This window comes from Neoarius graeffei, chromosome 7 (genome assembly GCF_027579695.1).
Source record: "Neoarius graeffei isolate fNeoGra1 chromosome 7, fNeoGra1.pri, whole genome shotgun sequence".
NCBI classification, from domain to species: Eukaryota; Metazoa; Chordata; class Actinopteri; order Siluriformes; family Ariidae; genus Neoarius; species Neoarius graeffei.
Genome location: NC_083575.1, coordinates 46,198,080 through 46,221,472, shown reverse-complemented (window position 1 = coordinate 46,221,472; position 23,393 = coordinate 46,198,080). Strand labels below are relative to the sequence as shown.

Below are 23,393 nucleotides of genomic sequence, written 5' to 3'. Positions count from 1 at the left end.
TCAATTGTTCAGTGCGGCCATTGTGACATTAACAGATAACTTCCAGTGATCTGTGTGGAGTGGTGTTCCCCTGATCCATATGTGAACATGGTGAGCAATGCTCCTCTAACACTCCCACAAGCTGTGTACAATGTTGTTCCTGGTGTGGAGATGAGGATACCTGCTCTAGTTCAAGTGCAGGACTTGCTTCATAAACTCGTATGTGGTGAAGGCAACGGCTTGCGATGGCACACAGCGGATGTAGTTAAGAGACAGGCCACGGTACAGTCCCTTCTTAATTCCATACTGCTTATATACATGCTTAAGGGTCTTTGCAAGGGAGCTAGGCAAAAAAAACCCAAAGTGTAATTCCATATTAGAAACAACAATATTTGATAGTAAATCATTTACTAGTGTTAAATGAGTCAAATCACTTCCAAATAAGACAAAGAATAAAACACTTAACAAGAAAAGGCGCAACTATATTATTATTATATTTTATTAAAATCAAACCACACTTACAGATATTTGTCAGCGTCAGGGAGCGCTGCTCCCAGCTGCATTCTCCGCCGGGCAACATCTAGAGGATATCTACATATCGATATGAATACATACAGTATTAAGAGAGATTATTAAACTACAGATTTAATAGTTTCAAGTACCAAGTGTATCCTTTACACACTTTTATACTTACACTACCGTTCAAAAGTTTGGGGTCACCCAGACAATTTTGTGTTTTCCATGAAAAGTCACACTTTTATTTACCACCATAAGTTGTAAAATGAATAGAAAATATAGTCAAGACATTTTTCTGGCCATTTTGAGCATTTAATCGACCCCACAAATGTGATGCTCCAGAAACTCAATCTGCTCAAAGGAAGGTCAGTTTTATAGCTTCTCTAAAGAGCTCAACTGTTTTCAGCTGTGCTAACATGATTGTACAAGGGTTTTCTAATCATCCATTAGCCTTCTGAGGCAATGAGCAAACACATTGTACCATTAGAACACTGGAGTGAGAGTTGCTGGAAATGGGCCTCTATACACCTATGGAGATATTGCACCAAAAACCAGACATTTGCAGCTAGAATAGTCATTTACCACATTAGCAATGTATAGAGTGGATTTCTGATTAGTTTAAAGTGATCTTCATTGAAAAGAACAGTGCTTTTCTTTCAAAAATAAGGACATTTCAAAGTGACCCCAAACTTTTGAACGGTAGTGTATTACAAGGGCTTTCGCAGCTATCAGACAGAACTGTGGCCTCCAACAAATAGGCGACTCAGACAGAAATCTAAATATAGATCAGCACGTGGCCTCCCGGTTAGCAGAGCAGAACAGCTTAAACCAACAACAAACACAAAGGATTGGCTGTGAATTCTTACTCCTTAACTAAACCGTCACATCAAGCCACTACATTAACCACTACATAAAAGATTAGCCCATGTATTCAACAATAGGTACTTGTGTTTTAATACTGTACTGAGTTTTTTGCATTTATTAAAGCGATGCTGTGTTATGTTCAAATTTCAGATTAGGAGCCTGAAGTTGATCAATTATTCATTTGCAACCATGGTGAGCAGAAAAGCATCTGAGAACGAACAATACATCAAAGGTTTCATGGGTCAGTCTTCTGAGACACTTTTCCGCTCCCAAATGATTGCCCAATTAGATAACTTCAGAAATGGGTAGATGTTCCCAATAAAGTGGCCACTCAGTGTACAAGATAATGCTTAAAAGAGCAATATTCCAATAACGTAATATCAAAACCAAAATGTCAAGAAAAAAACCCCCAAAGTTTGTCCTTGTAATTATGGTTTTTCAATTTGATTTATTGTGGATAATGAAGCGTCACAAGCCACTAGGATTTTGTTTTTCACTACATTTGTAACCATGAATTTAAAAAGTATAACTTACGATATGGTTTGAGCGATGGCCCCTGCTACTCCTCCACATAGCAGGTTAACATGCGTCTTCAGAACCAGTACATCAGGGTTGTCAAGTGACGGCTTCCCCAGGAGCACTGGGAAATGAGCCAATCCCAGACTCTTCAGTGTTCCAAACGTAAAAAAAGAAAATCCTGTAGGAAAATCAAAAACACAGTACATACAATGCATATACTGAAAAAGAATAGTCTGCAGCCAGGAATATCATATTTAAAGTGACACTGAGGCCCTGATTTATTAAACAAGTCCAAACTTGACAACATGCGCAAAAACCATCAAGTTGATTCATGAATAGGGTTTATGATGGAATATGTCTGTGACAAGAGCACAGCAGCATGTCTTGAGTGTTTGGATTTCTAGTTATACAAAATAATACAACCCTCAATTCCAAAAAAAAAAAGTCTGGATGCTGCATAAAACAAATTAAAACAGAACACAATGATTTGCAAATCCTTTTTGACCTATAATCAATTGAATACAATACAAAAGACAAGAGGGCGGCATGGTGGTGTAATGGTTAGCGCTGTCGCCTCACAGCAAGAAGGTCCGGGTTCGAGCCCCGTGACCGATGAGGGCCTTTCTGTGCGGGGTTTGCATGTTCTCCGGGTGCTCCGGTTTCCCCCACAGTCCAAAGACATGCAGGTTAGGTTAACTGGTGACTCTAAATTGACCGTAGGTGTGAATGTGAGTGTGAATGGTTGTCTGTGTCTATGTGTCAGCCCTGTGATGACCTGGCGACTTGTCCAGGGTGTACCCCGCCTTTCGCCCGTAGTCAGCTGGGATAGGCTCCAGCTTGCCTGTGACCCTGTAGAACAGGATAAAGTGGCTGGAGATAATGAGAGGAGACAAAAGATGAGATATTTAAATGTTCAAACTGATACATTTTATTGTTTTTTGTAAACATAAACTCATTCTGAATTTGATGCCTCTAACACATTCCAAAAAAAAGTTGGGACAGGGGCATGTTTACCACTGTGTCACAACACCATTTCTTTTAACACTCAGTAAGCATTTGGGAACTGAGGGCACCAATTGTTGAAGTTTTGAAATTGAAATTCTTTCCCATTCTTGCTTAATATATGACTTCAGCTGCTCAACAGTCCGTGGTCACCGTTGTTGCATTTTGCGCTTCATAATGCGCTACACATTTTCAACAGGAGGCAGGCAGGCCAGTTTAGCAACTGCACTCTTAGTATGAAACCATGCTGTTGTAATATCTGCAGAATGTGACTTGGCATCGTCTTGCTGGAATAAACAAGGATGTCCTTGAAAAAGATGTCGTCTGGATGGCAGCATGTTGCTCCAAAACCTGTGTGTACCTTTCAGCATTAATGGAGCCTTCACAGATGTGCAAGTTACCCATGCCATGGGCACTAACACATCCTCATACCAGCACAGATTGTGACTTTTGAACTTTGTGCTGGTAACAATCTGGATGGTCCTTTTCCTCTGTAGCTTGGAGGACACAACGTCCATGATTTCCAAAAACAATACGAAATGTGGACTCCTCAGGCTACAGTACACTTTATGTCAAAACTTCAGCCCAGAGAATTTGGCTGCATTTCTGGATATTGTTGATATATGGCTTTTGCTTTGCATGGTGGATGCAGCAACAAGCCGCATTTACCGACAACGGTTTTCCAAAGTGTTCTCCAGCCCATGTAGGAGCCTTTTATTCAATCATACTGGTTTTTTTTATTCATTGCCGCCTGAGGGATCAAAGGTCATGGGCGTTCAGTGTTGGTTTTCAGCCTTGCTCCTTATGTGCAGAGATTTCTCTGGATTCTCTTAATCTTTTGATGATGATATGGATTATAGGTGGTGAAATCCCTAAATTCTTTGCAATTGTACACGGAGATGTATTGTTCTTAAAAGTGGTGAACGACTGAAGCCCCATTTACACGTAGCCGGATATCTATGAAGACGCATATTTATTTATTTATGCGGTTGCACCTCTCATTTACACGTAAACGGAGCTTTCAGTCACTGAAAACGGATATCTTTGAAAACTCCGGGCAAAGTGGAGATTTCTGAAAACTCCGTTTTCATGCCTGCGTGTAAATAGTGGAAAACGGAGTTTTAGGTTTTCCCGATGTCACGACATGCGTCACAGAACAACATTTGCGTCAGGCGCTCAATATTTTGGTTTGATGGTCTCATGGATGCAAAGGATGTTTGAGAACACCTGATTCTATATGGTATTTCATCCCACACAACATATTTAAAGAAGTAGGAGGTCTACATTTTCTGTTAAGATGTGATTATAATGTATCCAAGCTCCCCCTTGGTCTATCAAAATTCTAACAACAGGCTTTATTAGCATGGAAATTGTGCTACTCACACAATTTTTCTTCACACAGAACAATAATTTGGAATAACGAGAATATTACTAAAGGACGCAAGTCCCTCTATTGTCAAAACTGGGTCGAAAAAAAAGTAATATTTTTAAAGGATCTTTTTAACAACGAAGGTCATATGAGATGTTTCTGCGAAAAAAGGGATTTCCCATCAAACCCAAGGAATATAGATTTATAGTTAGCTCTATTCCCAGCGGTTTGAAAGAGCTAATGAAAGGCTGTAGATCCGTGTAAATGAAGATATTTTGGAGAACAGTCTGGTGTAATCGTAGATATTTTTGAAAACGGAGAGTCGGGGTTATCCGTTTCTATATATACCCGGGTATGTGTAAACTAAGCATGAGCCTTTCAAGGATGCCTCTTTCGTACCCAATCATCATACAATCACCTGCTACTAGTTAACCTGTTTATCTGTAGAATGTTCCAAACAGATGTTTTTGGGCATTCCACAACTTTCCCAATCCTTTGTTGCCCCTGTCGCAACATTTTGGAACATGGTGCATGCATCAAATTCAGAATGAGTGTATATTTACAAAAGACAAGTTAATCCAATGTAATTTTGAACCCACAATGTGAATTACTAGGCCTGAAAGTGACCTGATTAAAATAATTATAATAGATATAAACATAATTGGAAGCCTTATCATTACCATGGTAAGGTTAATAATAATTATGGAAATATTAGACACTGCATTTGTCTTATTGTAAGTGGTGTCCACTCTTATCTGCAAAGGGGCCATGTTGGTGCAGGTTTTCATACAAAATAAGTAGGGACTACACCGGATAGTCCATTGAAAAGCAAGATCAACTGATTATTAAACAGGTGGAATCAGCTGTGGTGCCTGCTTGGTTGAAATGAAATTGTGGGAGAACAAATCTGTAAACGTAGCATTTTATTTGTGTCGAACATTTATTCAACGCATACAATTTTTCTTTTTTCTCATATAACCAGTATTTAGAGGCACTATAAATCAACAGGCTTCATGGATGTAAGCTGAAGAGAGCTGACTGTAGATGAACTGTGTTTGGGACAGAAATCATGTTTTGTTAAAGACTGATTTGGACCAGTTTCTGCAGCCGACACCCTCCTTCCTTAGTTTCAACACTTTCCAATTTTAAGATAACATGTTCCTGTTTGCAGGTAGTTTCTGCATACACTGCAACCCCGCTTTAATGAACTCTTTTACTTTGAACTTTCACATATAAAGAACCAAGTTTGTGCCACTGCCTTTAATAACAAGTCAGAGTCTTCAAAAAAATATTACTGAGCCATGCGTTCCTCTTCTCCACAGAGAAACAATAAGCAATCAAGTCCATAGTCAAGTGAACAATACGTGTTAACACCATAAAGCAAAAGCCTAACCAGCCTCACTTAGGTGTCCATCACTAAAAATTATCGAGAACGGTGATCATTGACATCAAAAAGTCCCTTAAAAGGACTTTATTTTATGAGTGAAAAGATGTTTTACTCGCATATTTACTCCATAAGCATTGTTGCCATGGCTATTCATAAACATAAGATTCTCCATCTGCCAAAAAATGCAGGCGATAGATGGATGTAATCGCTGGAAGAATTGTATTTAAAAAACACACTGGCCAACAGATCCAAATCAGTGATCAAAAATCAGTCGAGAAACAGGCAATGGTCAAGCGAGGCCCAGACAGGATATCAAAGGCGGAAACAAAGGGCAAAATACAAAATAGAGTCGTAAACCAGAATATCAACACAATGCTCCAAACCACTTGGTACCATGGGACACTAGGTACAGCGCACATTTCACAAAGTCTGTGTGTATTGAGAGTCCTTATAAGCGCACACTGTGATTGTGGTCTAATTCAGAACAGGTACATGGTAATTAGTCCTAATGGTGCGTGTACGTGAGTAGCAGTTCAAAACGCGCCACTGCACGCAGACATGATAACGTTGAAGATAAACTTCATATCCTGGACCGTCTAAAGTGTCGTGAGAAAGCAATAAATTTGTCTCAAGAAAACAGTATCCCGAAATATTACATTTCAAATTTTAAAGCAAAAAAAATTAGCTCTGAGACTTTGTCCATAAATGCCATCAGCATGATGGGCTGAAAAGAAAAAGATGTGGCAAGCAAATGATAGCAAGTATGACTCATTTCCTCGACTTCATAAATACGTAAGTGAATTAAGCGTAAATAGAAATTAAACACAGTTGGTCTTGTTTTACGTAAGCTTGAGTATGTGGCGTGGCAAATGGGTCCATTTCAGTATTACGAACTTTTCGGTAGAACAAAGTATTTGGGTGTCCCCCAAGGAGCTCGTTATAACTGAGTTTCAGCGTATTTTGTTCCTCTTGCAGATAAGGACACAGTGAAGGAGGAATAGTGAATGCTTTTTTTTTTTGCAGTAGCCGAGGGCCCTCTCTGTGAGTTGGGCTATTTGAACTGTGTATTTGCTTCGTCTTTAGCATTCTCTGAGATTCTAGAATTTTATTAAAAGGTACAATATTTGTCTGACTGTGGTGTTGCCCCCACACCGGCCCATTGCAGATAAGACTGGACCCCCCTTATGTAGATACAAGTGTGTATTCTGTTTATAAGGTATACAGTCCCCTCTGAAAGTACTGGAACAGCAAGACCAATTCTTTGTTTTTGCTATACACTGAAGTCATTTGAGTTTGAGATTAAAAAAATAAAAATAAAAAAATAAAATCAATATGAGACGACATCAGAATTTCAGCTTTCGTTTCCTGATATTTACATCTAGATGTGATAAACATGGCACCTTTGGTGGCAGACCACCAAACCTTTAGGTGAGCAAAAATACAGTAACAGAGAACCTAAAACTAAATGAAAGTAAATAATGCATAGTATTTGGTTGCATGTTCCATGCTTGCAATGACTGCATCAAGCAGGTGACCCAGTGACATCACCAAACTGTTGCATTCTTCTTTTTGATGCTTTTCCAGAATTGAACTGCAGATTCTTTCAGTTGTTGTTTGTTTTGGGGGTTTCAGTCTTCTTCAAATGGTGGATTGTGATAACGTCACCTCTGCCCTGTGGAGGTTGTTGGTGAGGTCAATGACTTGTTTTTTGGTTTTTCTTCACAGCTCTTACAACATTTCTGTCATCAACTGATGTTTTCCTTGACCAACTTGCTCGGTGTCTGGTTGTTAGTACACCAGTGGCTTCTTTTTTGCCAGGATAAATGGTTATATTGGCTTTGCTTAATACTTGCGCAATGGCTCTGATCAATTTTTCCTCTTCTCTCAGCTTCTGCTTTTTTACCCCATAGACAGCTCTCCGGTCTTCATGTTGGTTTGTCCTTTTTAAAAACAAATGCAGTCTTCACAGGCAAAACGCAGGGCTCAAAAGAAAAGTAGACATTCAAAGCTATTAAATGTTTAAACAATCAATCTAACAGGCTACTCCTGGCCAACAAGAAACACCCATCAATCACATGGTCCAATATTTTTGATCACTTGAAAATGGATAGGTTTAAACCGAAGGTGCCATATTCTAAGCTGTTTAACACATTTAGATGTAAATATCAGGAAATAAAAGCTGAAATTCTGATCTACTGTCTGAAATATTCATGTTTTGATCTCAAATCCAAATGTTTTCAGTGTAAAGCAAAAACAAAAGAATCGGTCTTGCTGTTCCAGTACTTTCAGAGGGGACTGTATACCTTATAAACAGAATGCACACTTATATCTACACTTCTTTTTGAAACATTCCCACTGACTTCAATCATGTTTCAGATTCACTTTACTTTTCTGGAAGTTCTGCGATAGCCGAACTTGCCGTAGCTATAGAAGACAATGAGCTATTTGCATGTTGCTAGGTCTCCTACTTTGCATGTGACATCATTTGCACAACACTGTTTTGTATAATCACTCACAACATACCCACTGAACACATGTGGAATTTATCCAATGTACACGGAAATTAGTCCTTAATTCAGGGCCAAAGTGTCAAAAACTGTGTGAATGAAATGATAACCAAATGGAAAAAAGCTTAACCTGCATAGGGGGCCATGCCAATGATGGTTGGAGTTAAGCCACGGTAGAACCCAGGGATGCCCCCCTCCTTCGAAGAGAAAGTACAATTTAAAAAAAAGGATATGACATAATTCTCATTCAAACTCCACCTCTATCTTATACCTTCAGGTAGATGGTCTGGAAGGCATTTCCTATGCCAGTGTACCGATGCTCTCCAGTCACCTGAAATGCCAGGCGAGCACGAATAACATCAAGAGGATAAGTACAAATGACTGCAGTCATTCCTACAGAAGTGCAAACGCAGATCAAAACACTCAGCATCAGTTAATCTTATGAATACACCCATTTGTACAATTATAAACTAAGAAAATAGATATTTTCTTATCTAAGTGGGTGTTCAAAATTACACACCTGCCATAGATCCAGCCATTAGCTGATGAACATGCCCAGATATACCAAGCTGTGTACTAAGAAACTAAAAATACACAGTAAAATTAAAACACGTTAACAGTTAAACAGACACACTGTTATATACAGTGGATATAAAAAAAAAAAAGTGTACACACCCAGTTAAGATGATAGGTTTTTCTGATGTTAAAAAAAAAAAAACATGAGACCACGATAAATTATTTCAAAACTTTTCCCACCTTTAATGTGACCTATAATCTGTACAATTCAATTGGAAAACAAATAAATCTGTTGGGGGGAAAAAAAAGTACAATAAGCTGGTTACATAAGTGTACACACCCTTAAACTAATACTTTGTTGAAGCACCTTTTGATTTAATTACAGCATGCAGTCTTTTTGGGTCGGAGTCCATCAGCCTGCCACATCTAGCCTTGGCAATATTTGTCCACTCTTCCTTGCAAAAACGCTCCAAATCTGTCAGATTGTGAGGGCATCTCTTGTGCACAGCCCTCTTCAGGTCACCCCACAGATTTTCAATTGGATTGCAACCTTGTAGTGGTCGGGAAGCTTGTGTGTCTCAGTGACCCCTAGAGCTATGCCAGCGGGAGATTTATCTCCTGGTAGGGTCCCCCATGCTGGACAGGTCAAAGGGTAGAGGCCAGACAAAGAGCAATCCACTGGTCCTCCAGGTTGGGGGTTGAGCACAGGGCTAACAACTCTGTCTTTTAAAAACAAACAATGTTACGGAAACAGCAACAGAAGGAATCAACACTACTGGGCGTGATGGACTTCCAGGGCTATCGACAGATGCTAGGATGAATGCCAGTGGTGAAAGCCGAAAGGAAGCCATTGGCAGGAAGGTGGAAGTTCTGAATGCCAAAACCAAAACTAAGATAGGTTTTTGGAATGTTAGGACAATGTATGATACAAGGAAATTAGCACAAGTAACATCGGAGATGAGAAGATACAAGTTAGATATACTAGGAATAAGTGAGAGTAGATGGACAGGATCAGGGAGACTTGCAACATGCACAGGGGAAACATTGCTATACTCAGGAAGAGATGATCAGCAACATAGAGAAGGAGTGGGCATCATCTTGAAGAAAGGAGTAGAGAAGAGTTTGATAGAGTGGCAACCTGTCAGCAGTAGGCTTATGAAGATAAGGCTGAGGGGGAAACAAATTAACACATCTATTATCCAATGCTATGCTCCAACAAATGACTGTGAGGAATCTTTGAAAGATGAATTCTATGAACAACTGCAGTCTGTTTTAGAAGCTACACCAGGTCATGACTTGAGACTAGTGATGGGAGACTTTAACGCCAAAGTAGGAAACAACAATGACGAACATGACAGGGCAATAGGTAGAGAAGGCTGCGGAAGAATGAATGAGAATGGGGAGAGATTGGCAGAGTTTTGCTCTGTAAACAACCTAGTCATTGGCGGAACGTTGTTCCAGCACAAGGACATCCACAAGCTAACATGGTGCTCCCCAAATGGAAGAGATCAAAATCAAATCGACCATCTCATGATAAATGGCACCTGGAGACGTTCATTGCTTGATGTCAGAGTCAAAAGGGGAGCTGACATTGGCAGCGACCACCATTTGGTTACAGCTATGTTGAGAGTAAAGCTTAGAAAAGATGGTAGCAAAAAGGCAGCTAGAAAGCATTTCGATGTTGGAAAGCTACAAGACACCAAAGTCAAAGGTGCATTTGTTCTACAACTAAAGAACAGATTCCAAGCACTATCAGATATGTTAGACCATAGAGAACCAGAACCAGAGGATATCAACACCATGTGGGAGCAGACCAAAACAGCCTTTGTGAAGGCAAGTGAATCTTGCCTTGGCTACAAACGAAACCAAAAGAAAGAATGGATAAGTGAAGACACATGGCAAGCAGTTGAAAATAGAAGGGCCTTGAAGAAACAAATAAATGACACAAAGTCTGAAAGACTGAGGGAAAGATACAAGAAACAATACCAAGACACCAACAAAGCAGTAAGGAGGAAAGCCAGAGCTGACAAGCAGGCATACCTAGAAGATCTTGCAAACCAAGCAGAAGAAGCAGCTAGAAAAGGAGAACAAGGGAAAGTCTACAAGATTATCAAAGTAGTCAGTGGAAAACACAGAACAACTACTGAGCTGCCAATAGAAGACAAAATGGGCCAATTGTTAATAACGGAGGCAAAACAAGAAGTTCGTTGGGCTGAGCATTTTAAGGAAGTGCTGAACAGACCACCACCCACAATAGAACCAGATGTAGAACCTGCAGAAAGTGACTTGGAAATTAGCATTGACCCACCAACAAGGGAAGAAATTGTTTCAGCCATTAAGACCTTAAAAGTGGTAAAGCCCCTGGCCAAGACAATCTGAATGCAGAGCTTTTCAAGACAGAACCAGACATGGCCTCCAAACTGCTTGAACCACTTTTCAAAAGCTATTTGGGAGAAGGAAATACCTGATGATTGGTTGGAAGGCATTATTATAAAGATACCAAAGAAGGGCAACTTGAGGAATTTTAATAACTGGCACGGAATTACACTTCTATCGATACCAAGCAAGATCATGGCAAAAGTTATCATACAACGTCTTACAGAGGCGGTTGATGAGAAGCTCAGGAAGGAACAGGCAGGATTCCGCAAGTGGAGATCATGCATAGACCACATATTCACACTACATAACATCATTGAACAGTGCACAGAATGGCAGAGGCAATTATACATCAGTTTTGTTGACTTTGAAAAAGCCTTCGATAGTGTACATCGGGACAGCCTCTGGAAAATCCTGAGGAAGTATGGGATCCCACAACATATAGTGGATATTATCAAGGCTTTCTACACCAACTTCAAATGCAGGGTAGGAAACAGTAACCTGGCATTCCAGGTAGACTGGAGTCAGACAAGGCTGTGTGATGTCAGCATTACTCTTCAACATCGTTATCGACTGGGTGAAGTGCCGTACAACAGAAGACAAAACAAGAGGCATACGATGGACCCTCTTCTCAGCATTAAAGACCTCGACTTTGCTGATGATCTGGCTCTAGTCGCACACACTCACCAACACATGCAGGAGAAGACAGAACGGCTGAGCTATTTTGCACAACAAGTTGGCCTGAAAATAAATCAGAAGAAATCTGAAATGATGGTCCTAAATGTCTCCGACCCACTACCAATCTATGTAAATGGTGATGCCCTACCAGTAACGGACGAGTTTACCTATCTTGGTAGTACTGTAAAACAAGATGGAGGTGCGCACAGTGACATCAAAAGTAGAATAAACAAAGCTAGGAATACCTTCAGGAGCTTAAACAACATCTGGAAGTCACAACAGTACAGACTCAAGACAAAACTGAAGTTGTACCAGAGCTGTGTTCTATCCACCCTCCTCTATGGTGCAGAATGCTGGAGAATGACAGCCAGTGACATCCATCAACTGTCAGTTTTTCATACTAGGAGCCTGCGGAAGATATGTCGGATTTTCTGGCCTAATAAAATATCTAATGAACTGTTAATAAGATGTCATCAAGACAGTATGAATGAAATGAAATAATTTCATTTTGGTGAAGCCATTCTTTTGTTGATTTCGATGTATGCTTGGGGTCACGGTCATCCTGAAAGATGAAATTCCTCTTCATCTTCAGCTTTCTAGCAGACACCTGAAGGTTTTGGGCCAAAACTGACTGGTATTAAGAACTGTTCATAATTCTCAGCACCTTGACTAAAGCCCCTGTTCCAGATGAAGAAAAACAACCCCAAAACACGATGCTGCCACCACCATGCTTCACCGTGGGTATGGGGTTCTTTTGGTGACGCGCAATGTTGTTTTTGCACCAAACATACCTTTTGGAATTGTGGCCAAAAAGTTCAACCTTGGTTTCATCAGACCATAACACATTTTCCCACATGCTTTTGGGAGAGTTGATGTATTTTTTTTTTTTGCAAAATTTAGCCGGGCCTGGATGTCTTTCTTTGACCCTACCTCATAGTCCAGACATATGGAGAATACGGGAGATTGTTGTCACATGTAGTACACAACCAGTACTTACCAGAAATTCCTGCAGCTCCTTCAGTGTTGCTGTAGGCCTCTTAGCAGCCTCCCTGACCAGTTTTCGTCTTGTTTTTTTCATTGATTTTGGAGGAACGTCCAGTTCTTGGTAATGTCACTGTTGTCTCATATTTTCTTCACTTCTTGAGGACGGTCTTCACTGTGCTCCATGGTCTATCTAATGCCGTGGAAATGTTTTTGTACCCTTCTCCTGACTGATACCTTTCAACAGTGAGATCCCTCTGATGCTTTGTAAGCTCTCTGTGAACCCTGGCTTTTGCTGGAGGATGCAACTGAGGAAATGTCTGAACTTTATTTGGGGTTAATCAGAGTCATTTAGAGATGAAAGTGGAGCAAAGGAAAAAACCCTGAGATGGGGGGGGGGGGGGGTGCAGGACAACGTCCCCCGAAAATATTTCAATAACATAACACGCAAAACCCTGCATTCTAGTGCATTTTAGTACTTATTTTCACTAAAACAAGTTATAACTTTTAAGCCTTTTTCTTTCATGTACATTAATGATTAACATGTCAAAAATATCAAATTTAATTCCCCTAGTTAATGAGTAATTTCAGGAGTGCATTTAGAAAACACGGTGATTTTCCTGGCTACACAGTTCATTACTTTGAAAAAAATCAGACAGCTGAAGGTAAACTCAGCAAAATCCCAAAACAGTACTGTTAAAAAGTAAAGGTCTGTTAGAGTTTCTAAAGCTTTCAGGTTTCAATGTTGGGGACATTGAGCCTCGTTTATCAATCTTTTAGTAGAGTTGTGCGTTTGCAGAAGCTAAAGTGAACTAAACATTTCCAATTCATATTTATGCAAGTTGAAGCAAATTGTTTACAACCCCGATTCCAAAAAAGTTGGGACAAAGTACAAATTGTAAATAAAAATGGAATGCAATAATTTACAAATCTCAAAAACTGATATTGTATTCATAATAGAACATAGACAACATATCAAATGTCGAAAGTGAGACATTTTGAAATTTCATGCCAAATATTGGCTCATTTGAAATTTCATGACAGCAACACATCTCAAAAAAGTTGGGACAGGGGCAATAAGAGGCTGGAAAAGTTAAAGGTACAAAAAAGGAACAGCTGGAGGACCAAATTGCAACTCATTAGGTCAACTGGCAATAGGTCATTAACATGACTGGGTATAAAAAGAACATCTTGGAGTGGCAGCGGCTCTCAGAAGTAAAGATGGGAAAAGGATCACCAATCTCCCTAATTCTGCACCGACAAATAGTGGAGCAATATCAGAAAGGAGTTCAACAGTGTAAAATTGCAAAGAGTTTGAACATATCATCATCTACAGTGCATAATATCATCAAAAGATTCAGAGAATCTGGAAGAATCTCTGTGCGTAAGGGTCAAGGCCGGAAAACCATACTGGGTGCCCGTGATCTTCGGGCCCTTAGACGGCACTGCATCACATACAGGCATGCTTCTGTATTGGAAATCACAAAATGGGCTCAGGAATATTTCCAGAGAACATTATCTGTGAACACAATTCACCGTGCCATCCGCCGTTGCCAGCTAAAACTCTATAGTTCAAAGAAGAAGCCGTATCTAAACATGATCCAGAAGCGCAGACGTCTTCTCTGGGCCAAGGCTCATTTAAAATGGACTGTGGCAAAGTGGAAAACTGTTCTGTGGTCAGACGAATCAAAATTTGAAGTTCTTTATGGAAATCAGGGACGCCGTGTCATTCGGACTAAAGAGGAGAAGGACGACCCAAGTTGTTATCAGCGCTCAGTTCAGAAGCCTGCATTTCTGATGGTATGGGGCTGCATTAGTGCGTGTGGCATGGGCAGCTTACACATCTGGAAAGACACCATCAATGCTGAAAGGTATATCCAGGTTCTAGAGCAACATATGCTCCCATCCAGACAACGTCTCTTTCAGGGAAGACCTTGCATTTTCCAACATGACAATGCCAAACCATATACTGCATCAATTACAGCATCATGGCTGCGTAGAAGAAGGGTCCGGGTGCTGAACTGGCCAGCCTGCAGTCCAGATCTTTCACCCATAGAAAACATTTGGCGCATCATAAAACGGAAGATACGACAAAAAAGACCTAAGACAGTTGAACAACTAGAATCCTACATTAGACAAGAATGGGTTAACATTCCTATCCCTAAACTTGAGCAACTTGTCTCCTCAGTCCCCAGACGTTTACAGACTGTTGTAAAGAGAAAAGGGGATGTCTCACAGTGGTAAACATGGCCTTGTCCCAACTTTTTTGAGATGTGGTGTTGTCACGAAATTTAAAATCACCTAATTTTTCTCTTTAAATGATACATTTTCTCAGTTTAAACACTTGATATGTCATCTATGTTCTATTCTGAATAAAATATGGACTTTTGAAACTTCCACATCATTGCATTCCGTTTTTATTTACAAGTTGTACTTTGTCCCAACTTTCTTGGAATCGGGGTTGTACATTGGTTCGTATTGTCTGTAAATTTAAACACACCAATGAATACCAAATTTCTCATACAAATCAGGGGCGTAGGGTGTGTGTGTGTGTGTGTGTGTGTGTGTGTGTGAGAGACACACTGACTGACAGCCTGAATACATTATGTAACAAAAAATAATTACCATTGCTAGTTTTAGGCAGCTTATGGCCCTTTTCCACTACCGTTTTTCAGCTCACTTCAGCCTGACATGGCTCGCGTTTCGACTACCTTAGAGCAGCACGACTCAGCTCGCTTCAGCCCTGCTTAGCACCCAAAACTCGCACCGTTTTGGAGTGGGGCTGAAGCGAGCCAAACCGAGCCGAGTGGGGCTAGGGGCGTGAGGAGACACTCCCCTGTGCACTGATTGGTGAGGAGGAGTGTCCTCACATGCCCACACACGCCCCGCGAGCACGCTGGGATCTGTAAACACCGCAAACCCGGAAGAAGAATAATTACGAATTACGAGAATTTCTGAAGCCTTATGCGCCTCGCCTCATCTATACGCTCTTGCCAGTATCTGTTGGCGTTGTCGGTGACAACAAGCCACAGCACCAAGTCCAGCAACACTAACGCCTCCATGTTTATTGTTTACTATCCGGGTCGTGAGACTACCGCTTAAAAGATCACTGATGTCACTGTTTGCGCCGCCTAACGACATCACGTGACGTCCACCCAGTTTCGCTAACTCCACCCAATGTGTCCACCCACTTCCAGCCAGCACGGTTCAGCGCGGTTGTAGTCGAAATGCAACTCCAACAGCCCCACTCAGCTCGACTCAGCCCAACTCAGCACGGCACGGCTCAGCCGCGTTGGTAGTGGAAAAGCGGCAATAGAAACCGGCTCTTCCATTATTGCTGTTTCTTCCACGTTTTCTTGATGATGTGTTCTAGAAACGGCACTAAAACTTAGCTTCGAAACCACAAAATGCAACTTTGATGGGGAAAATATATATATATATATATATATATATATATATATATATATACATACATACATACATACATACATACATATACACACACACACACACACACACACACACACACACACAGTGGTGCTTTAAAGTTTGTGAACCCTTTAGAATTTTCTATATTTCTGCATAAATATGACCTAAAATATCATCAGATTTTCACACAAGTCCTAAAAGTAGATAAAGAGAACCCAGTTAAACAAATGAGACAAAAATATTATACTTGGTCATTTATTTATTGAGGAAAATGATCCAATATTACATATCTGTGAGTGGCAAAAGTATGTGAACCTCTAGGATTAGCAGTTAATTTGAAGGTGAAATTAGAGTCAGGTGTTTTCAATCAATGGGATGACAATCAGGTGTGAGTGGGCACCCTGTTTTATTTAAAGAACAGGTATCTATCAAAGCCTGATCTTCACAACACATGTTTGTGGAAGTGTATCATGGCACAAACAAAGGAGATTTCTGAGGACCTCAGAAAAAGTGTTGTTGATGCTCATCAGGCTGGAAAATGTTACAAAACCATCTCTAAAGAGTTTGGACTCCACCAATCCACAGTCAGACAGATTGTGTACAAATGGAGGAAATTCAAGACCATTGTTACCCTCCCCAGGAGTGGTCAACCAACAAAGATCACTTCAAGAGCAAGGCATGTAATAGTCAGCGAGGTCACAAAGGACCCCAGGGTAACTTCTAAGCAACTGAAGGCCTCTCTCACATTGGCTAATGTTAATGTTCATGAGGCCACCATCAGGAGAACACTGAACAATAATGGTGTGCATGGCAGGGTTGCAAGGAGAAAGCCACTGCTCTCCAAAAAGAACATTTCTGCTCATCTGCAGTTTGCTAAAGATCACGTGGACAAGCCAGAAGGCTATTGGAAAAATGTTTTGTGGACGGATGAGACCAAAATAGAACTTTTTGGTTTAAATGAGAAGCGTTATGTTTGGAGAAAGGAAAACACTGCATTCCAGCATAAGAACCTTATCCCATCTGTGAAACATGGTGGTGGTAGTATCATGGTTTGGGCCTGATTTGCTGCATCTGGGCCAGGACGGCTTGCCATCATTGATGGAACAATGAATTCTGAATTATACCAGCGAATTCTAAAGGAAAATGTCAGGACATCTGTCCATGAACTGAATCTCAAGAGAAGGTGGGTCATGCAGCAAGACAACGACCCTAAGCACACAAGTCGCTCTACCAAAGAATGGTTAAAGAAGAATAAAGTTAATGTTCTGTAATGGCCAAGTCAAAGTCCTGACTTTAATCCAATGGAAATGTTGTGGAAGAACCTGAAGCGAGCAGTTCATGTGAGGAAACCCACAACATCCCAGAGTTGAAGCTGTTCTGTACGGAGGAACGGGCTAAAATTCCTCCAAGCTGATTTCCAGGACTGATCAAGAGTTACCAGAAACGTTTAGTTGCAGTTATTGCTGCACAAGGGGGTCACACCAGATACTGAAAGCAAAGGTTCACATACTTTTGCCACTCACAGATATGTAATATTGGATCATTTTCTTCAATAAATAAATGACCAAGTATAATATTTTTGTCTCATTTGTTTAACTGGGTTCTCTTTATCTACTTTTAGGACTTGTGTGAAAATCTGATGATGTTTTAGGTCATATTTATGCAGAAATATAGAAAATTCTAAAGGGTTCACAAACTTTCAAGCACCACTGTATATATATATCTGACCTCTCTTCACGTCGAAAGAAGGAGGAAAGTTTTGCTTGTTTTGATACGGCGAATTATTAACACAAGAGAAAATACTTGTAATTCGCAACTAAAGACTGCAGCTACACTGGCAGCTTGAACATGCTTTCTCATGCGATTGTGTTGCGCTTGCGCAGAACGTTGTCAGTCCTGCATGCCTTAGCTCATGCACCTGAAGGCGCACCTTGGGCGCACGCACCTAATGAGCTCCGGCACGCGCGCCGTTAACAAAGAACATCTGTCTTTAATCAGTGAACTATGTTTGGGCTATTTAAGGACTGCGCCCATGCAAGGACGATGCGAAGTATTACGCCGCGTCTAGGAATGCGAAAAATCCGAAAAATAAAATTTCTCCATTCGGAAAACTGGAGGTTTTCAAGAGTTTTGTCAAATATCCAGATTTCCGGGTCATTAGCAGAAAAAAATCCAGCGGAAAATCTAAAAACCTGGAATTCCGGAACACTTTCATGACTAGTCATTTTAACTGATGGCAGGTGTGAACCCAAAAAGACTGAATGCTGTAATTAAATCAAAAGGTGCTTCAACAAAGTATTAGTTTAAGGGTGTGCACACTTATGCAACCAGCTTATTGTACGTTTTTAATATATTTTTCCCCCTAACAGATTTGTGTGTTTTTCAATTGAATTGTACAGGTTATAGGTCACATTAAAGGTGGGAAAAGTTTTGAAATTATTTATTGTGGTCTCATTTTTTACATCAGAAAAAAACTATCATTTTAATGGGGTGTGTACACTTTTTATATCCACTGTAACTGTAGACCTTATATTTTATATATATATATATATATATATATATATATATATATATATATATACACACACACACGTGTGATATATATATATATCACAGGTGGCTTCTCCAGTGAGGAGAGGGAGGAAGATCCTCCTTAAAAATTCTAAGAATAAAAAGTTGAAATTGTCTTGACCAATTTAATGAATTGCTGTCCTTGAATATTACTATTTTATTGCCAAATACGACATGTACATTATATTTGTTTCTCTGGGTGAAATTACATTAGCACCCCCTATCGCTCGCTATTAGAAATTACTGCACGGAGGATCTTCCTCCCTTCGGCTCCCATTCACTCCGATTCAAACAGTCTCCGGCACTGGCGGCTCGTGGTTAACATAGACTTCAATGAGAGAGAGGAGGAAAATCCTCCTCTAAGAGGGTGGGACTAGCTAAGAGATCTGACAAGTGCTACAAAATATCAACCAATAGGCTGCAGCCCTAGTTGCACAATGAACCAATAAGTAGAGGCCTTAGCTGCCTGGGGGGAGGGGTTATCTTATCAAACTTAACTTCTAGATCCAGTGACTCGGGCACTTCGGCAGTCAGAGTGAGAACGGCGAGGTGGAAGTGGATTGACTATGTTATAGATATCCTACGAATAAAGTAATGGAAACAGAGGACGTGGTGAATGTTTTGCTTGCAAAACCCTTCCATGGGCTGAGCTACAGTGAAAAATTAGCCATCAAAGCAGCAGGTAGACCAACCCCTAAAATCGAAATCACAAAACCCAATGGCAAAGGCAGTACAGTGAATGCTACATGGTTTGCTAGGTACACATGGCTCACTGGTAGCGTTACCACCCATCGATTATATTGCTGGCCCTGTTTGCTAATGAACAATGCCAAATCACAAGCGTGGAGTGTTCATGGTTTCAATGATTTAAAAAATCTAGATAGGGCAACCAAACGCCATGAGAAGTGTCAAGACCACGTTGGTGCTGCTATCCGACTGTCCTTACTAGGCACCATGCCAATAGATAGGGTGGTAGACGAGGGTGTGCGGCTGCAAATCCAGCAGCACAATGCTAAAGTGAGTCGCAATAGAGAGGTATTAAAACGTCTGATAGATGCAACAGCCTACCTAGGCATGCAAGAGTTGTCACTGAGGGGACATGAAGAAGGGGGGAATTCGGACAATAAGGGCAATTACAGGGAGCTAGCGGAGGTTATTGCTCGCTATGATCGTGTTCTGGCAGAGCATCTGGAAAGTTCGACTGTCTTCACAGGCATGTCAAAAACAATCCAGAATGATCTAATATCCGCTATAGCTGGTTCAATTAATTCAGAAATCCAAAAGCAACTTAACACGGCACCCTTCTTCTCGTGGCAAATCGACGAGACCACAGACATAAGCTGTCATTCACAGCTGTCTGTCATCTTGCGCTATGTCGATAATCAAGGTACAATTCAGGAACGCTTTCTAGGATTTTTTGATGTGTCCAGTGGTCGCAGTGCACAATCCTTGTTCGATTTCGTGCAGACTGAGTTGTCAGGTTTCAATTTCAAGGATAAACTTGTCGCTCAGACTTACGATGGTGCCGCGGTCATGGCCTCGGACTTGAATGGCCTTCAGGCTAAAGTGAGAGAATTGGCTCCCTGTGCAACATTTGTCCACTGCTATGCACATCGCTTAAACCTAGTTTTAAGTCAGGGTGTTAAGACCATTCCCCAAGCAAAATACTTCTTTGCTCACTTGGGTGGCTTCACGTCTTTTTTCTCCAAGTCCAGCAAGAGGGTTTCTTTACTCGAGGAGTTCAGTTGCGCCCGCATTCCCCGGAGCGCTCCCACTCGCTGGAACTTTTCCTCTAGGGTCGTGAACACGGTTGCTTCAAATTATGACGAACTACTTCAGATTTTCGAGAACATTACTGAGCGCCCAATGATGGATGATGAGACAATACGTTTAGCTGATGGTTTGAGGTCGAAAATGCAAGAGTTTGAATTTGCGTTTTTACTCTTCACTTTTGAGCAGTTGTTTTCGCACACTGACGTGGTGTTTGACATCTTGCAGCACAAATCCATGGATGTCGCCTTTTGCAAACGGCGAATAGAGAATCTCCTGCAAATATTGGATGAGCTAAAAGTACAGAGCGCCTTTGACAAAATCTACGCCAGGGCTGCCTCTCTAACAGAAGACCCTGACTTGTCTCACAGGGTCAAAAGAAGGCTGCTTAATCCCTGTCAGTCCTACAGAGCACTTTATGATTCCATCCACGACAACTTGCGCACTCAAATAACTCAGCGCTTTCAACACCTCGACTGCTTGCGCTTCATGGAGCTTTTGGATGCGGCGAAATTCGACTCGTTCAAAATATCATTTCCTACGCAGCTACTGTCAAATTTGATGGAGACATATGGCCACCTTTTTGATCAAGAAAAGCTGAGAATCGAACTGCAGCATTTTTATCACAATGCAGAAATAAATTCATCAAGAAAACTTTGCGATGCCCTTGGCTTCATGAAGTCCAGCGGTCTTGATGGGGCGATGCCACAGTTGTACAGGCTCATGTCCCTGATTGGAACAATTGGCGCAACCTCTGCAGGGGTTGAAAGGAGTTTTTCGTGCCTCAAGAGAATTAAAACGTACACACGCAACGCAATGGGGCAGGAGAGATTAAAACATCTGGCCATTATTTCAATTGAAAAAAAGATTCTCAAGACACTCCAAAAAGATCCAGCGTGGTACGATCAGGTCACAGATAGATTTGCAAATCAGACAGCACGGAGAATTGACTTGATATATAAATAGGGAGCCTCAATCAGTTGGCCTGAATCATTCCTTAACATCAATGTTTGTCTTAAACACGGCTATATCCCATGTAAATAGTTGTGAAATAATGTTATTGTTGTTCTTTTACTTGTTGACTGTTGCCAGTTGTTTGACACCGTGGAAAGGATGTTAATGAATTATTCAGGAAAAACTATTATCAACTCAACCTGTGCGTGTAACTATAGCCGGTCCAGCAGGTGCGGTCGCATTGGGGCCCGTGACCTTCAACCAAGCATTCCTTCCTCCCTCACTTTTACAAAAGCCAGCCGCCACTGATATATATATATATATATATATATATATATATATCTCATCTCATTATCTCTAGCCACTTTATCCTTCTACAGGGTCGCAGGCAAGCTGGAGCCTATCCCAGCTGACTACGGGCGAAAGGCGGGGTACACCCTGGACAAGTCGCCAGGTCATCACAGGGCTGACACAGACACAAACAACCATCCACACTCACATTCACACCTACGGTCAATTTAGAGTCACCAGTTAACCTAACCTGCATGTCTTTGGACTGTGGGGGAAACCGGAGCACCCGGAGGAAACCCACGTGGACACGGGGAGAACATGCAAACTCCACACAGAAAGGCCCTCGCCGGCCCCGGGGCTCGAACCCAGGACCTTCTTGCTGTGAGGTGACAGCGCTAACCACTACACCACCGTGCCACCCATATATATATATATATATATATATATATATATATATATATACACACACACACACACACACACACACACACACACACACACATATATATTATATATATCAGGGTATATACACCAATCTTTGAGTCAATTTACTACCATTTAATACCTTTTTTTACTACCTTCAGATTTTTTTACAACCACCACGACATCGAATTGCACCAAGTATCAATCAGAAAGATTTTGTGACATGCACAGATTTTGTCATCCAACACTTACTTACATCATTACCATTATCCAGGAGACTCGGTTGCATATTTCGCAACAGGGCATTAGTTACAGTAACAATGTGAGGTGGGGTGGTTTGCTTCATTTAAGTGATGGAATGGTACTGGATTTAAACTTACAACCTTCTTGAAGACTGACTTCCAACCATTCGGCGACAGCTACAAATACTACTAGGTCTAGAGTCAACTAGAGTCAACTAGTTGAATCTATTCTATACAGCATTTGATTAAAAAAAAAAAACAAGCAGACAAAAATGTTGTCATCAACTCAAATAGCTGCGGAATGACGTACGTCATTATAGAAACCCGAGAAAACCAGGCACTGTTCTTGTTTACATTTCAAATCCATCCGTTTCGGGCGCGTAAGAAAAATATCCCCGTAAACTCCGCTTTTCCGTTTAAAGAGCCGAAAACTCTAAGTCTAACAAATTGGCCAAGTGAATAAAGCGTGTGTAACAGAAAAGGCTTTCCGTTATGATGTCTGTCTCCACCTGCGTGCGTTTGCGCTGACCGCAGTTAACCGGGTGCAGCTGAAGTGTCAATCACCAAATTAACAAGGGGCAGCGCAAACGCACGCAGGTGGAGACAGACATCATAACGGAAAGCCCTTTCTGTTACACGTGCGTAGACAAAAAAAAAATACCGTTTAGAAACATGGCGGACGGAGTAGAAAATGCCACCAAACTTCTTTATTTGAAAAATAAAACCCTTCGTTTTACCTTTATAAAGTGTGTAACTGATATATACCATGTATGGAAATTATTGTTGTGTTTGGTGGTTAATTATTTTTTCATACTTATAACGTTTTGTTTTCTTAAGAACAATGGTCTCTTTTTCCAGTGTGAATTATTAATATGACCTCAAGCTCCCCTATTCCCTGGTTCGAGTTCAGAGACTGGTGCTTTGAAGCCGTGTTAAGGCACCACAGAGTCTCCGCCCGAAGCGTGGTATTGCCTCCCAGCACAATCTTCAAGTCTTGAGTCGGGTCCACGGGTCTGGTC

At 41.0% G+C, this 23,393-nt stretch overlaps 1 protein-coding gene across 7 annotated transcripts in view; it reads right to left on the bottom strand.

Annotated features, from left to right (window-relative positions):
- slc25a16 (solute carrier family 25 member 16) overlaps positions 1–23,393 on the bottom strand; it is a 40,316-nt gene that overhangs the window by 6,753 nt on the left and 10,170 nt on the right. For 5 of the 7 annotated variants that reach the window (XM_060925778.1, XM_060925779.1, XM_060925780.1 and 2 more), the window contains exons 5-10: positions 8,664–8,727; positions 8,415–8,536; positions 8,274–8,340; positions 1,894–2,056; positions 502–570; positions 161–322 (exon numbers count right to left, since the gene is read on the bottom strand). In XM_060925778.1, the coding sequence (XP_060781761.1) occupies positions 166–322; positions 502–570; positions 1,894–2,056; positions 8,274–8,340; positions 8,415–8,536; positions 8,664–8,727 (642 nt within the window). In that variant the 3' untranslated portion in view covers positions 161–165. Of the gene's footprint in view, positions 1–160; positions 323–497; positions 571–1,893; positions 2,057–8,273; positions 8,341–8,414; positions 8,537–8,663; positions 8,728–9,026; positions 13,077–23,393 lie in introns of those variants that run through there. The other 2 variants (XM_060925783.1, XM_060925781.1) reach the window with 2 other exon arrangements.